General features: G+C 37.3%; 1 protein-coding gene across 1 annotated transcript in view; it reads left to right on the forward strand.

Annotated features, from left to right (window-relative positions):
• The window catches only part of LOC127661907 (neuroplastin-like), a 43,736-nt gene that overhangs the window by 11,984 nt on the left and 14,848 nt on the right, over positions 1-16,904 (forward strand). The window contains exons 2-4 of the mRNA XM_052152865.1: positions 4,942-5,289; positions 9,171-9,348; positions 10,502-10,596. Of these exons, the coding sequence (XP_052008825.1) occupies positions 4,942-5,289; positions 9,171-9,348; positions 10,502-10,596 (621 nt within the window). The remainder of the gene's footprint in view (positions 1-4,941; positions 5,290-9,170; positions 9,349-10,501; positions 10,597-16,904) is intronic.

Below are 16,904 nucleotides of genomic sequence, written 5' to 3' on the forward strand. Positions count from 1 at the left end.
ATAGTCATTTTTCCAGTCGTTTTAGGGTTTGTTGACATTACATCATCATGGCTAAGAAGTTGTAAAATTGAATATGACTTGGATCGGCTTCTTTCAGCACGTTGTTGAAAATGCATTTTTGCAATATTTTGGGCATTTGCGATGACTGATAGGACAACATAGAGCACAACCGTTCAAATTGGACTTGTGACTTGGACTTGAGTCCGAACTCGAGTACCCCAACTCTAGTAGATAGCATAATCTACAATTAATAATCTTTGTGTGAGATTCTGAGATTAGCTACAAGGGGACTTTAGATTGTAGGAAAGTCTACAATCTAAACCACGTCTCAGCCAGACTGCATGTGACTAAGGTTGCTTGTTTGCGGCTAAGGCCACCTGTGCATTAGTCAGCTCTGACAACTTGCTGATACTCGTGACAAACTGATAGTGGTTTGATAAACAGGAATGATGAAAAACCATGAGGGCTAAACTGTAATCAAGTTTCAAATATATCTGATGTGAGATTCAATCATATTTCTTTTTCTGTGTTCATGAAATTGACCTTTTTTGTTAGTGCTGCCACTGCTGTGGTAAATCTTAACATTAGAGCTGTTGAAGTGTAAACTCTACAAGCCTTCACAAATCATTTCATTTACAGGCTCAGTAATCTGTTAGCATTATGACTTCATCTGAAAGGGCATCATTTCTTTATATATGAGTGTTTCCCAGAATATGAGAGATGCACAAGTGTTATTAGCATCTGGAGTTGGGTTTTTGCAAAATACTGTTTTCTTAAAAGTAGTGGTCAACCAATAGTGGAGTTTTAAATGTGTTATATAATACAATTTAGTAAAAGAAAAAAGATGTTCACAAAATTGTTTAATTTTAAAGGTATTTCATAATATATTTTCTAAAAATGTATTTAAATATATCTGAAAACAGAAAATATGCCCTAAACATCTTCCATATTCCCATTAATTACCTAGGCTATAGCGGCCTGCCAGTCTAATTTGTCCCGCCACAGTTTCATAATGAACCAAAAACATAACATAAAAGATCTCTAACATTGTGTTTTGCACCCTTCCTTCGGCAAAGCATCTCTCACTCCCAGTCAGCCTTAGCCCCACCCCCAATGTACGCGCGCATGCTCACACACACAAACACACAAACTGAAACCGTTAACGTTATTACCAGCGGCTCTGACAATGTAACTATTTTCAGCATCTGAAGAGCAAGTTCAACACAGGTAACCACTTTTGCTTCATTTCTTTGATGGCTCACAGCGCTCGACATTAACGCTTGTCTGCTTGTATTGGAAAAATTGGATTTTTGAAGGGGCAAATTAAAGAGAATTTTATTTGCCCCACTGGACAAGCAGACTGATTAAAATGTAAATAACAAAACAAAATAACCATATATATATTTGTGATAGCCTAGGCCTGTGTCACTTATTAAAAAGTTCATATATTTATTCTGCTGTTGAAAGTAATCAAGAGCATGTAATTTCATAATTGGCAAGCGATCTAGTAACAGCTGTGCCCTGTTTGATTGACAGGCGGCGTATGTGTGTGTGCTGAACATGCGTGTGTTTTACGAGAATGTTTGGGCTAATGTGTGCCTGAATTGTCAAATACATGTCAAAATTCCACCAAAATGCCTGTCTTGGTGAGGTATTCATGTAAACACAGAGAGTAATGTCGAAAGTGAACGTAACAGAGGAGATTAAAGTGGATTTGTACTAAAATGTCGGACTTGTAAGTAAGCTAATAGACCTGCTGATGTCTAGTGTGTCATGATAATCAAACAACCGTAATGAGAAAACATTCACTGCTCTTGACTGAGTAACTTTAGTAGCTTTAAAAAGTATTAATGTATTATAATCATACAGTAAAGACCGGCTGTAGTTATATGTTGCATTTTATTCAGAATGTTTACTTGAATGCTTGATAGCTACTGCTGTTAAAAACATTTAAAGCTGTTAAAAAAGCACTGAAGTTGCTTAGTTTGTTCTAAGTATTTTTTGTTCTATTTTTTTATCTATTTCTATGCATTGCTGTTTTTTAATTATTACTGACTGAACTTGTAACCATTCTTCCATAATTAACAAATGGTATTGAGAATCGCCAAATTTCACTACAGACTATTAAAAATTTGGTATTGTGATAATGTATAGCCTTTATTGTACATGGTATATCTTGCTGCAATGATGAAATGTAGATCTCATTCCATAGAGGTATGAGCATCCCTGCTGTAAATGATGGTGATGGAGGCTTTTCTTTATTTGACTACCATACATAACATTAAATAATAATCATATGACAATAGTCTCCTTCCCTACACAGTGCAGTTTACATTTCTGTTACAGAGAATTGAGTTGGTTGCATAGGTACACTGTTAGGTTGGGCATCGGTCATAATTTTAGAAAAATATACAACATAAACTTTGACATTTTACTTTAGCATGTAACTTAAATGTCCTTTTTTATTTTTTACTCAGACAAGTGAATGACCAATTTATTTGTCTGGAGGACAAGCACATGAAAATTATGTGTAAATCACTGCACCGACAAGACTATTGGTAGATTTTGGAACTGACATCAGCTGAAATGACCATTCTTAATCGCCAGTCAGCATGATTTTATCTTGCCTGCCCTATATACTGGCCTATCACTATGAGAGCCTCAGAACCTACCTGAAAAAAATTATCAGGCAAAACATTTACAAAGGAAAAATTAAACCATTATTTTATTTTACATACCTATTTATTCACTCTGTATTTTCTACCAAACAAGAGTAAAGTGAAAAATGGCATGAAAGACATGCTAAAGGGAGGCTAGTGGTTTTCTTTAGCATCTTGAGAAGGATGGTGTAAATTATCCCGCCTCAAACGATCCTTACAGACCTTATATATTGATTATGTGCAAATGCTTTTCTGCAGTTTATCAACTGTCAAAGATATGTGGTAAAATAAACAATTTGTGCATCAGTTTGAGAGGTATAAACCTGTATGTTCATACATTTTACAAAGATAAAGATCTGACTTCATGAAAACATATATGAGAATCAGTCTTAAAGGAATAGTTCACCAAAAAACATACAAATTCTTTCATTATTTCCCTAATGTTGGACCTGTATGTCCGTCCATAGAACACAAAAAGTGAATTTTTGAAGAAAGTTTTTTGTTTGTATACAACAATAGTTCATAGTGACCACATTTGCCAAGCTCCAAACAGGAAATATATAGAGTGTGTGTGTGTTTATGTGTATATATATATATATGGCTCATACACGTCCTTATATGACCCTTTTAATAAATCATGACTGTATTGAAAGCAGATGGTGGGAGACATTATGCTGAGACTTGTGCCAAGCATTTTATCAATGAAGCAAAGCAGGGGAACATTTAGATCGAAGTAAGCACACAAAAAACACAGAAAGCTCGTAACATGATTGATCATGCAATAATACACTGACATAGGCCTAGTGATTAATGTGTCATTATACCAGAGTCACTCCTGTGAAATCCAAACACAAGTGGTCAAAATAATAAGCATAATACAACCAGTTATAATGGTGATGTGTCTCGCTTGTCCACTACAGACTGAATCACCCCAAACATGTGCAAGCTTTTCTTTTATATTGTTTGTTTACATGTTATCATGAATTAACTTTCCCGTTAAGTTCGCGCATGAATTTCGGGATCTACAAACCTGTTAATCAACCAGTGGTTCTCAACCCTGATCCTGGAGGCCCCCCAACACTACACATTTTGTATGTTTCCCTAATTGAACACACCTGATTCAACTCGTCAGCTCATTAGTGGAGACTCCCTTTTCTGACACTTGGGTGTCAGAAAAGGGAGATATACAAAATGTGCAGTGTTGGGGGGCTTCCAGGAACAGGGTTGAGAACCACTGCGGGAAGAGTTGGTACGAACTGGTACGAGGGACGGGAATAATGCAGACTGCTTTTTTACATACATCCGAATGTAGCATATTTTGACCCCTCATGAGATATTGCGATTAACTATAAGAAAACATGCAGTTAATCATGATTTAAAATTGTAATCATTTGACAACCCTAATATATATATATATGAATATATATATATCCTCCCCTCTTCTGCTGCTTACAGATCTCATCCTCTTTTCTGTCTATTTGAACTGGTGCATCACCTTTGGTTATGACATGTGAGAACCAATGCCGTTTTGGCATCAGTGACTTCAGATGTGGCACAATGCATTGATGCTGCATTTTTTAAACTGAACATAAATTTCTCATTTCAGAACTTCATTGGAGGGGAAATTTACCAATGACTAACGACTTATATTTTGATCTGAGCCCATACAAAGCTATCATATAACTCCAGAAGTCTTTGAATATAGCGCATGAGTCGTATGGATGTACTTTTATGTTTTTTTGGGGAGTTTGACAGATGTGCTCACTATTAATTGTCGTTGTATGAAAAAGCGCTGTGTGAATATTCTTAATAAATTCTCCTTTTGTGTTTCAAGGAGGGAGACAAAAACATAAGTTTTATTAAAAAATGACAGAATTGTAATTCTTTGGTGAACTATTCCTTTAAGAAAATCTTCTCTGATTTCTTTTTTAGATGATACTGGCTAGTGCCCATCAAGAGTTGAAGGTCATATTGTAATATGCTCTCAAATGAAGAGTTTACAAGAGTCCATTTATCTGTTTCTCACTGATGCATTCACGTGTTGCTCTTTTATTCTGCCATCTACTATTTTCCAACTGTTTTTGCCCACTCATTTATGATTTGTGGCTTATTTCTTCATGATTTGCTGTTGAATCATTATACCTATTGGTTTTCAACTGACTCACTTTGATTTCTTCTTGCATTCCTTTTCTTTTCCACTCTCTTATTTCAAACTTTCTTCTACCTTTATCCTGTTTTCCTTTCCACTATCCCCCTATCTCTGAAACCTCTTCCTCTCCAGCTGGGTTTGTGAAGTCGCCAATGTCAGAGACTAAGCTCACGGGAGACGCCTTTGAGCTGTACTGCGACGTGATGGGTAACCCAGTGCCGGAGATCCAGTGGTGGTATGCTGATATTAACCGGGCGGACTCCTTCAAGCAGCTGTGGGATGGCGCCCGCAAACGCCGGGTGTCGATCAACACGGCATACGGTGCCAATGGTGTCAGCGTGCTGGCCATCTCACGCCTCACGCTGGAGGACGCCGGAGTCTATGAGTGCCGAGCCAGCAACGACCCACGTCGCAACGACCTTCGCCAAAACCCGTCCATCACCTGGATCCGAACGCAAGCAACCATATCCGTGTTGCAGAGTGAGTGGCCTATGTACTGTAGTATCTAAATGGTGCAACATATAGTAATCTACCACTACCCAAGAGCATAGAACTCCCCCCGCACAAAACGATTGGTATCATTTCCAACATGATCTGATTTGTTTTATAGGTATTCAGATGTATAGAACATGTTTTTGTATGGTTGAATGGACACTGAAACATACATCATTTATATGTATGAAGAACTTGATGTATAAGTTGTTATGAATCCTTTTTTTTTCCTGAATTGAAAATTTTTCATCGGTCACCCAAGCAAAATGTCAGGCTGCCAAATAAATGTAATCAAATTCGTCTCTCGTTTGGTGGTTGATCAGTGCTTTATGTGCTTCAACAAAGGAATCTAGCAGACTAGACTATTTATTTATTTATTAGACTATTTAGTGGATACAGTCAGAGTAATATAACTAGTCCTATGGATGATAATAATAAGGTGTAAGTTAAATTAAGTTAGTTAGATTTAACGTCAGTGATTTTTCACATATATTTTAAACTTGCTTTGATAATTCCATCTGGATTTCATTAAAAATTACTTTAAAAAAAACACTTTCTCAGACAAAGTTCCTCATGCATTTACTGATAAATAAGAGTCGAGCGGCGATACTCTCGTAAAGATACTAGTAATTCCAATTCCGACCAATTGTCAAAGGATTTGTTAAGATTTGTACATCCTTCAAGTTATACATAAGTGAAAGGGTTTAGATACTGTCAATACGTTGATATTGTATGTTTCAGTGTCTATACATTGTAGCTATGAATACCCATGAATACAAATGAGATCAGCTTTTTTTATAATGTTTTGAATTGGGACAGAATTGCATTGTTTTCTTGATTAATTCTTTATGTATTATAGTTTTGATCTTGGTATATATCCGAATGTCACTCTTCCCTTTCAGTAGAATTTGAGAATTCACTGAATTCAATAGTCATTTAGTCCCTTTCCTTTCCTGATGCCTTGAGCCTGTTGTTGTGGATGACCACAAACCCAGACAAATCCCTGAGTCTCTGTCTGCCTCTCCTCCTCCTCACAACACCCTCCACACCCCACATCCTGCCTGTTTTTGTATTTCCTGTGTTGCTTTCTGTTTCTTGTGTCCTTGAACATTTTTATTTGTTTTTTATTCCTTTTTGATATTGATATTATTTAGTGAGGCTATTTTGTCTTTTGTCGTTCTTACTTAAAGGGATAGTTCAACCAAAAATGTATGTTGGGCGGTATGTTAGTCTCAGTCACCATTCACATCATAGCATCTTTTTACATACAATGAAAGTGAATGGTGATTGAGGCTGTCAGTCCCATACATGCTGCCTAATTATCTCCTTTTGTGAGGAAATGAAGACAGAACTTTCATTTTTGGGTGAACTATACCTTTAAGTTCTTTTTGTTTTGTTGTTTGTTTTTTTGCCTTTGCGTGGGTTGTTTTATTTACTTCAAAGCCCGATATTGTGTGCCCTGTGCTGAGAGTAAAGCCTAACGGCGCTTTGAAGTCATGCCATGTTCTATCTGTGCATTTTGCCCTTTGAAAAGGGTTGATGGAACAGCAAGAAGACACAAGGTTATATGCCTTCTACAGACAATTCCTTATCTCTGTAGCTTATACTTTTTGAAAAATGAACAACATAAAGCAACATAACCTTATCGTGGTGGGTCATCTGTTATAAAACTGACCTGTGTTCAGTCCACAGCCATTGTTTGACCTTGTGCCTTCTTTGCATTTACTGTTTGTCTGTGATTCAGTAATGACATAATATATTCCTCCTGCTCTGCTCTATAAATATGAATCAGGGTCTGATTAATTTTGTGTGTGGCTTAGCAAACATCTGACCACCGAAGCAAAGAAGATCAAGGATTACTGTCCGTCAAGAGCTGCATCTCTGAGACACTTGCTAAAAGCTAGTTTATTTTATGACAACTGCAAGTGTGAAAATATGAGAGAAATTTCAGTATGAGTTCTAAATGCTCTTCTGAGTGTCCTTCCTCAAGGTCCCGCAAGATATTTTGCTCTAAACAATTATTCTTTTTGACACGAAAGAGCTAAACGAGCCGAGACCCTTTGAACTTTATATTCTGTCATTACTGACATTTAATGTTGTCATATTATATACATGTAATACAACATTTTACATGTATATAACAGGCTATATACATGCTGACAATTTTGGGATAAGAATGTATAGTTTGTCAACAGGATAGTGTCCAAATTTAAGGTGGTCTTTTGTTAGCTTCCCATCTGCGTTGTGCTCATGCATAGAGGCTGTTATAGACTGTAGTGAAAACTGTTGTCATTAGTAGTGAAAGTAGCAGCCAAACCAATTGCCATGCTGATGTTGATATTTTCATCCTCAAAATGAGTGTTGTATCATTCCGAGGTTTAACAAAACTTCTCTTTACAGTTTTCTACCAACTCGCCTAAAACAGTCCGATTGGCCAATAATCGTACGCCCTGTTTTTTTTGGCTGTACGGAGATTCTGGGTCTGGATCGTGGAGGAATCGCCAGTGGTGGTGCACAATGATTAAATCCACTGATTGACCATTCACTCTTTCCTTTTATTAGGTGTCCTCCAAATGTCCTTCACATCACAGTACCTCAAGACGTCCTCGTATCTCAATCAAGAAATCTGGCAGATATTTTTGCTGGTGTGTATGTAGGCCGGGCGCCTCATGTTAAGGTGAACACATTGAGGTGAGAGTAGGCGTTCTGACACTGGCCGAGAGAAAGGGAGAGAGATAGTACTGGTAGTAGCGCTCCCCTAGGATAAAGCAAACTGCAGGAGGAGGTGTAGGGAATGCTAATTGGAGTAGCTTGCGGCACACAGCTCATCCGATGCCCCTCCCCTGAACTGGAATGATATCTAGAGCTTTACTGTACAAGCCAATCGCTGGGTGATAATTGCACTCTCTTCTTTTTCCAACTGGGTTCTCCGGTTGCTATGGTAGAGCTGCCCGGTAACAGAACGTGAGGGCCCGGAACAGATGAGCTGAGAGAGACCTGCTCAACTGCACGGACACCTGATACAAATAAAGTCTTGTAGTATAAATTTAGATCTATGTGGCAGTTAGTTTTACATTTTTGGTAATTGTTATTCTTATTCAGTTCTGAGTACTGTAGCACAATATGTTTTACTGTAAAATAGTAAACATATTGTACTACATATAAATAGTATTCATATACATAGTGTCAAATATGAATTTTGGCCATTTTCTGACTGAAAATGTTCATCTTGGCATTAGCAGAATATTTTGGCTTAACATTTTGTGATGCAAATGATATAACGTATACTGGATATAATGGAAATGACGGCTGATGATGTATATATATCTCGGAAGGAAAGTAGGTAACTTATACAATTGATGATGATTGCACACCTTCCTTGTATGATATGTGAGATTCTAGAGCACAACTCGAATTCCAGGCAGACAACGTGATGGTCGTCTCGTTGCACTCTGTACATGCAAACTGAGGTTAAATGCAAATGAATTTTTTAATTTTGATTCCTGGTTGTGCTTGCACAATATTATTTGAATTGCATATGTTCTTTTTTAATGCTTTTATTTGAAAAATTCTCTGCCAAGAATTTTCATTTCGGTTTATCACAAACTATTACTTTTAAGGTTATCATTACATTATTGATATTAAGCATTAGTAAGAAGACCTTATATTAATTTTGGTAGTCCTTATTGTAATTTTGTCCCATTTAGGAGTTTTTTTTTTAAACCTTAAGGTGAGTATGTGTGTGCTTAATCAACAGCAAGGGACATGTGCTAAACTTCCTGTTGCATTTAGCCTAAAATTAATGTGATCTCCCTTTTCTGACACCCAATTAAATTCTCTAATGGTCCAGTACTTTGTCTTCATTTCAGAGCCAAGAATCAATGCTTCAGATCAGGAGATTGTGCAGCCTAAAACTGCACAGGAAGTGCCCATCACTCTACACTGTAACCTCACCAATTCGCACAGCATGCACCAGGAAACATTCTGGATGAAGAACAAACAAGAAATTCCGAACACACGGACCAATCACAAAAACACAGAGTATAAGTGAGAGTTCACATCTACAATTTAACTTTTACTTTTTCTGTTGGGCTCACATAAGTAATATTCCAGGTTATTTGCAACTCGGATTATAGTTTATCCAAAAATTCAAATTGTATTTACTCTTTCTAATTGTTAGTTCCAAACCTGTATGAATTTCTTTCCTCCTTGAAACACAAAACCGCACTAAGAAACTGAACCGTTGGGCATATGAATTTTCAAAAAGATACAGTGGTTCAAAGTATTATAAAATATAATGAGAAAAAGTTGTGATATATGATTGTATTGGCACAGCTCTAATTCACATAGAAGTACACTTAATAATATCAAGCATGTCTGAGATGAGTATTTTACTTAAAACTTTATATTATGCTCTGAGGAATCAGGATATTCAAGCACAAAATCTCTTTAGTAACTAGTCTTCTCTGAGTTAAGCCTCTGTAACTGAATCTCAACCCGACCCACCCCCCCCACCACCAGACCTTTCAAAAACTCTCCTCAGCCAGCCAAGAATGATGTGGCGAAAGGCAATATCCTGTCAGACTGCATGTCACAAGCAAAATAGAGACAGTTCCATCCAGAACAGACAGCACTGTGCCAACAGCTCTTGCACTGTGTAACAGTCCCCCTTTCATGTTCCCAATGCACTGTTCTGCCAAAATATATCTTCACTTAGTGGGCTGTCTAAAAATTGCATTCTGAAAATGTTTTCCTCTGATTATTACAAATCAGTCCAATACATTTAAATGATTATAATCAGCTACTTAAAGTAAACATTAAACAGCATTCGCAACCCATTTTATTTCTGTAATGTGACAAATTTGCATGTGAAACAGGATATGCAATGAGAAAAACATTGATTCTATCCATCAGGACTTAATTAGATCGTGAAACTTATGGGTTCAAAAATAAGAGGGCCTTGTGACGTCACCCGAAGAAAAGTTATTTTAGAGGCAGAGCAAGCTATTTCATTTTGATAAAAGATTACAAAGATTAACTTTTTTATTTTGTTTAGAATAAATGCACAATAGAGACATTTGTATTTAGAAGGTAAATAATCATTTTCAATGTATAGCGATTTCATGTTGACTTTAAGATTTGAGTGATTCTCTTTTACCTTAGAGCTTACAGTGAAGTTTTATTTTTTTTTTCTTCATAGGATTAATAAACCAAGGGCAGAAGATTCTGGCGAATACATGTGCGTTTACATCTTTAAGTCGGCTCCAAATGTCAGTGCTTCCATTGAGGTCAAAGGTAAGAAATCTTTTCCTAGCTATGCCTTACAACAGCTTGCAACCATAGTCATTCAGAACATAGTAAATTATGTTTAATGTACAAGCAGGATTTCATAGCAGGATTTCATTGTGGGCGGAGCTACCCAACACAACGTTGCATAAATAGAAACCAAATTTACCAGCAAAATGTCCTGACGCTCGTTGTTGATGATTAGGATGAAAACATTTACATGGAAGACATTTTTATGGCTTGTTGCTGTATTGTGTCACTTCTGGTTAGGACATGGAGTGAAATTTATGAACACACCATTAGCACCACAGTAATGCTGTTACTTTACAATAGAGGCTTAACCCTGTGTTATAATTAGGTATTGTTTGGAATTGTAATTAGCCTCTTTTCACCTTAAAATGAACTCATTTGAGAGACACAACTCAGGCCAGAGTAAATCCAGACAGTCACGTACAGAAGTCTCACTGTGAGCGATCCCATCTCATTAGAGTTGCGTTCACAAGGCGGCTGGCATAGTGACACTCGGATAGCTGCTGTCACTTATCAATCAGGGCAGCAGTCATCCGCAGGGGACGGTGCGTAATTGACATGAAAAAATGTCACAGTGCAAAAAAAATCTTAATAGTCCTAAATGAGAGTCTGAGCTTGCCTGTGTTCCCCACAGTTAAGCCAGTTTATTGTAACACTGCCATCAAATACACTGAGCATGCCCAGACCGTTATGTCAAGGCTCTCTTTAAGCGTTACCTGGTTACGTAATGTGATGATGTCGCTGTCTGCTTTGGCCAGCTTTTCTGCCAGCAGCCTGTCAGATGATAGCACACAGCTCATGTGCCACAAGCTCTGCTCCGATAGAATGGCAAGATAAAGAACCGCGCACCCACCCCCACACTTGACTTACTGTCTCTGTCCTATTTGTATCTCTTTATTTGCAAAACTGGAGCCTTAAGACGTCTTAAGAGCTGTTTGATTATTTTGTTTGTGTCTTTTTTCATTCATGAATCAGTGCTGCGTTTGTGTTGCTAAACAGTTTATTGATTAATAGTGTATAATATTAATCATGAAAACATGTCAGTCCCCCCCTCCACCCCCCAATTTGGAAATTTTACTTTTTAGTTTATTTGTTATGTAATTCACATTATTCTAAATGGTGAATATCAATATGTTTCTCATTGCTGTAATGCAGTAATCTTTATTACAGTTCAAAATTCCTTAAACAATGATTTTTATTAATTAAAATGAGCATAAAGACAGTATGTACATTTGAATGTGTCCCAATTTGCAGCCTGTCCATCCCCAAATCAGTCTTGTATATTGCACCTCTCTCTCTCTCTTTCTCAGAGTCAGCAAAGCATTATTCCCATTTACATTTATGCATTTGGCAGACGCTTTTATCCAAAGCGACTTACAGTGCAATTATTACTGGGACAATCCCCCCAGAGCTACCTGGAGTTAAGTGCCTTGCTCAAGGACACAATGGTGGTGGCCGTGAGGTTAGAACCTGTGACCTTCTGATTAACAGACCTGTGCTTTAGCCACTACGCCACCACCACTCATTATTGGCATGATTGTCACCATTAACAAAGAGCCAGTTAACATGCACACCAATACACAGATAACTCCTAAAAATCATCTTATTTAAAAAATCAATCAAAGCAAATTTATAATATAAATTATATTAAATAATCTAGTTTTTCAAACCATGAAAAGGCATGCGCACAACAATCGAACACATTGGATAAGCCAGTAAGAACGCCGGGAAAGGTGTTTACTTGCAATGCGGAATCAGGGTAATGTGTACAAATGTGTCGATTGGTTTATTCTTATGCCGTTTATGACATACCGATAAAAGAAAGCCATTTAATGTGTTAACATGACCACAAACATTGTTGGCTTATTAAGCATAATTGCTGTAAGAAAGAGACAATACAAGTAAATAAGATACATGAAATGAAGAGGAAAAAAGAGACACTCTATCTATCAGTCTCTCTCTCTCTCGTTTCACCACTCTAAGGCAACAGATGGAGGCTCGCTTGGTGGGTTGGGGTGGGATTAAGACTCTGGATTCACTCCCAGTGTTTCTATGGCAGGACTTTATTCTCCACTATCATAATCTGCCCTGAGCATTCATGTTTCAACATTTACACTGTGTACATCTATACTTTGCAATGCTTTTGTGAATATAATTAGATTTATATGCCCAGTAAACAGATCATTCTGCTCTGGTGGTGAAATCTAATTAAATCACCTACTTTAAATCACGTCAGGTGAAATAATACCCAGACTGCACCTTTACGTGTTTATATTTAGTAACGTCCTATTAAGGAAGGATGCTGATGCGCCATCTGTTGTGTGTGTGTTATTTTTAGTGCATATATATTTCCCTGTGTTACAGTACCTCTGCCTGCTCTGCATGATTTCCTGTGTCAATACTTTATATTCCATCTGTTACTGATTTCCTTTGGTTTTCAGTTACAAAGGCTCCTTCCTTTCAGAGCAAATGAGATGCCCCACAAATAGCAGCGTAGAACAGCTATCAGCATCCCAACACTGTTACTGATCTCCCCCTGCATTGATCACACACTTCCGCTGCCGATCAGTATTTGAAAGCAGGCCAGAGTGACAGTGTGTAAGAGAGAAAGTCTCAGAGACACGCTGTGACTGAGGATAATGCCGAGTTAAGCTCCAGCTTGCTTTGACACACGCACACACACACACACACACACACACACACACACACACACACTCTATCCTTACTAGGCACATGCACACCATAATTTGAGCTGGTGATGTCAGCCAAGTTCCAATCCATGCCCTCTTTAACCTGCACGTTCACCATCTCTCTCGAGTGCAAAACATTAAGGTACCACTTTACAATAAGGTTGTATTTGTTAACATTAGATAATACATTAAGTGTCATGAATTAATAATCTTGGTTAATGTTAAATTATAAATTACTATTGTTTATTGATAGATCATGTTAGTTCAAAATGCATTAGTTGATGTTAAAATACACAACTTTTAATCCTAAAAACATATGTAGAATTACTTTGTAGAAATTAAGAAAAATGTATAAGTGGATCAAAGGTGTTGTTCATTGTTAGTTCTTGTACACTATTGCGGTAACTAATGTTAACATGCACAGCAGTATTGTAAAGTGTTACCACAATAATTTTCTTAATCAGTATTATTGTTGTTTTCTTGTAAAAAACATCTAAACCCTTAGAGCAACATCATTTGTTAACTTGTTTTAAGAGAATGTACCTTGAATTAAGTTTCTTATTCATTTTCTTCTTGTTTGAAGTATAAATTCAATACAAATGCTTAAAACAAGAAAAAACGCGTGAAATGTTTTTTGGTTCATTCTCATTCTGCGTTAATAGCGGGGAGGGAATAACAGCAATTTTGGAGATTAGCCACAGAAGGTGCTTTGTTTGAAAATCAGTGGGGTTGCTGTCATATTTCCTAATTCTGGAGAATATTTATCTGCTGGGGCTTTGTGACATTGAGCAGTGACAGCTCTGTATTATCCAGTGAAGGGGAATAGTGGTGACTCAGCACATCAGAGAGGGGAAGCCTGAATTATAACGCTCTCAGGGTTTGATTTTAATGAAGTCTACGCCATCTTGTTTCTGTCAGATCATTTCCGGTGTTGTGATCTCAAGATCAAGAGATCAAGCACAGTTGAGATTTAAAAAATATATATTTTTTATCCTGGATGTGAAGCAGTCAGTGAATCCTTAACTAAGGCTTCTAACTTTTTGCCTTCAAAGATAGACCTGTCTCTTTGTAAGTAATGGACCGATACATCGGCCAAGCTGATTAATTAGCAAATATTTGGCAATTTTTTGATTATCAGCATCCGTCGATAACTGTGAGTGATTGGCCAAATAACAGAAATGATCATTCCACATAGTGTCTGTTTTAAAATCTGCATTCAGCATTGTTTTTTGTGGGTTTTGAATTTTCATTATGTAAAATAAGTATTTATTTAAATGTACACGTTTTCTGTATCTTATTAGCTATCATTAGAATGGGCATCGGCTATTTAAAATAAACCAATTTGGCCGTCCACTATTGTTTGTCTAGTGGATTCTTCTTTATGTAATGCGCACACTATCTTGTTATCTTGTGCTTGGTAATGGGAATGTTGCTAGTTCGATCCCCATAAGAATTGTATATTTTGTTATACTATAATTTTGAATAAACATTTTGTTAGATCTGTTTAAAAAAAAAAAAACGAATTGACAAATGAGTTATATATGGGATCAATTCCATGCCACATATATTTGCAAAATAAAATAAAGTTTTGCAAAAGAAAAAAGTATTGGGCAAAAAAAAATTTTTTTTTTAAACAAAAATTAAGTATCACAAACGTAAAATAAAGTATCGAGAGAAAAAAAGAAATTTTTGCAAACAAAAATAAAGAATTGCAAAATATAAATAAAATATAGCAAAAACCAAGATATAATTAATTGCAGAAATCAATGACTGTTGTAAAAGAAACTAAAGAACTTTGATCCTTTTTTATCTCTGCAACAGATTTTTAGGCACCAATGATTTTGCCACACATCTTTTTCTTTGCAATGCCTACTAATTATTTTGCAATGCTCCTTTTAATCTGCATTTCCATCACGTGTAAGCTCGTAATACCGTTTTGACTTTGCGCTTCACTTTTCTGTGCGTTTCACTTTATGGCACTGTTTTGATGTGGGGGTGGAGTCAGGGGATTGGGGCATGTACAACAGGCTCAGTGACGCCTCCCTGGAAGTTATGTCATTAGCTTGAGACACGGATCAAACATCATGGCTGAGCACAGGCATGCAGGTGGATCTCAGATATATAAAGTTGATTGTTTCCTTTTATTTAATTAGCATTAAATGTGCTTTAACAGCGTTTGCTTCAGATAAAAATGTTAGAGATCAGTTAAAGCGGTGGATTTATTAGCCATACTCGCTAACATAGCCAGCATCTGCAGTTTTTTCTCTCTCGATTGATTCTTATGTTTACTTTATAGATTATAATTGTCTATACCATAGTATGTTGTCTTCTAAAAATATTTTAACTCCATATTTAAAAATATATAAATAAATAGATGTTACATTATCACTGTTAAAGGAGACAATAAATAGATTACGAATAAAAAATTAAACGATCGTAACAAATAAGCATCCCAGGAAACGATCTACAAACAATAAAAGAACATCACTTATAATGATAATTGTGCAAAAGCAAAACAAATTGAACAGATTGATTCTTAAGAGCAGGTGCTGATAACCTGGTTATATCCTGCTCTACTCGAGGCAGAGAAACAACTCGGTTACTAACGTAACCTCGGTTCCCTGAGAGGAGGGAACGAGTATTGCGTAAGTAGCTTACGCTATGGGAAAATTCAGTTTCTCGAGAAATATTGAAGTCTTTATGTAAAACGCATTGCAGCTGCACAGCAGACAGTAATGAGCGAGGCAGCTCGGTCATTGGCTGTGCTGCGGCAACTGCTCGAACCAATGACGGGGTGACTCTGAACGCGCGACCAATGGGCACGCGCCTCGCGTTCGTGTGCTCAGAGCCCGCCGAAATTAGCATAGCCAGGCTATATAATGGGCACCCTGTCATACGAGTTCCTTTAGGTTCAATCGACTGAAGCGAACTGACCAAGCACAAGCACGGCAGCTTACGCAATACTCGTTCTCTCCTCTCAAGGAACCGAGGTTACGTTAGTAACCGAGTCGTTCCCTATCGAGAGGTCTCTCCTATTGCGTAAGTAGCTTACGCTATGGGAATACCATGTAAAACGCTGTGCGTGCTGACTTCGCTCTATAAAGCCAGAGGCAGATGCCTGAGCCTTAAAGCAAAGTGATTATTCCGCGAGCCGGCCAACGGTGAGCTACATAATGGGATAGTATAGAGCGCCCTTCCAAGGTGGTCCATGGTGGGGCGCTCATAGTACAAACACAAGCACATATCTTATGTACTGAGTTTTCTATGTACTGATATGCATAAAAAATCCTTTAAGTCAGTCAGAGACGGACCTTGTAAGGGAGGAGATAATGCTCAGCATATACATACTCCAGTCCATTCTACAGTCAGGCTGATAGAATGTTGGAATGCATTTTTTCTATGTACTGATATGCATAAAAAATCCTCTAAGTCGGTCAGAGACGGACCTTATAAGGGAGGAGATAATGCTCAGCATATACATACTCCAGTCCATTCTACAGTCAGGCTGATAGAATGTTGGAATGCAATGAGGGGACCTGTAGGTTATAAAACCTGATAAATGTCGAAGGCGAGGCCCAGCCTGCCGCCGCACAAATA

This window comes from Xyrauchen texanus, chromosome 21 (assembly GCF_025860055.1).
Source record: "Xyrauchen texanus isolate HMW12.3.18 chromosome 21, RBS_HiC_50CHRs, whole genome shotgun sequence".
Lineage (NCBI taxonomy): Eukaryota > Metazoa > Chordata > Actinopteri > Cypriniformes > Catostomidae > Xyrauchen > Xyrauchen texanus.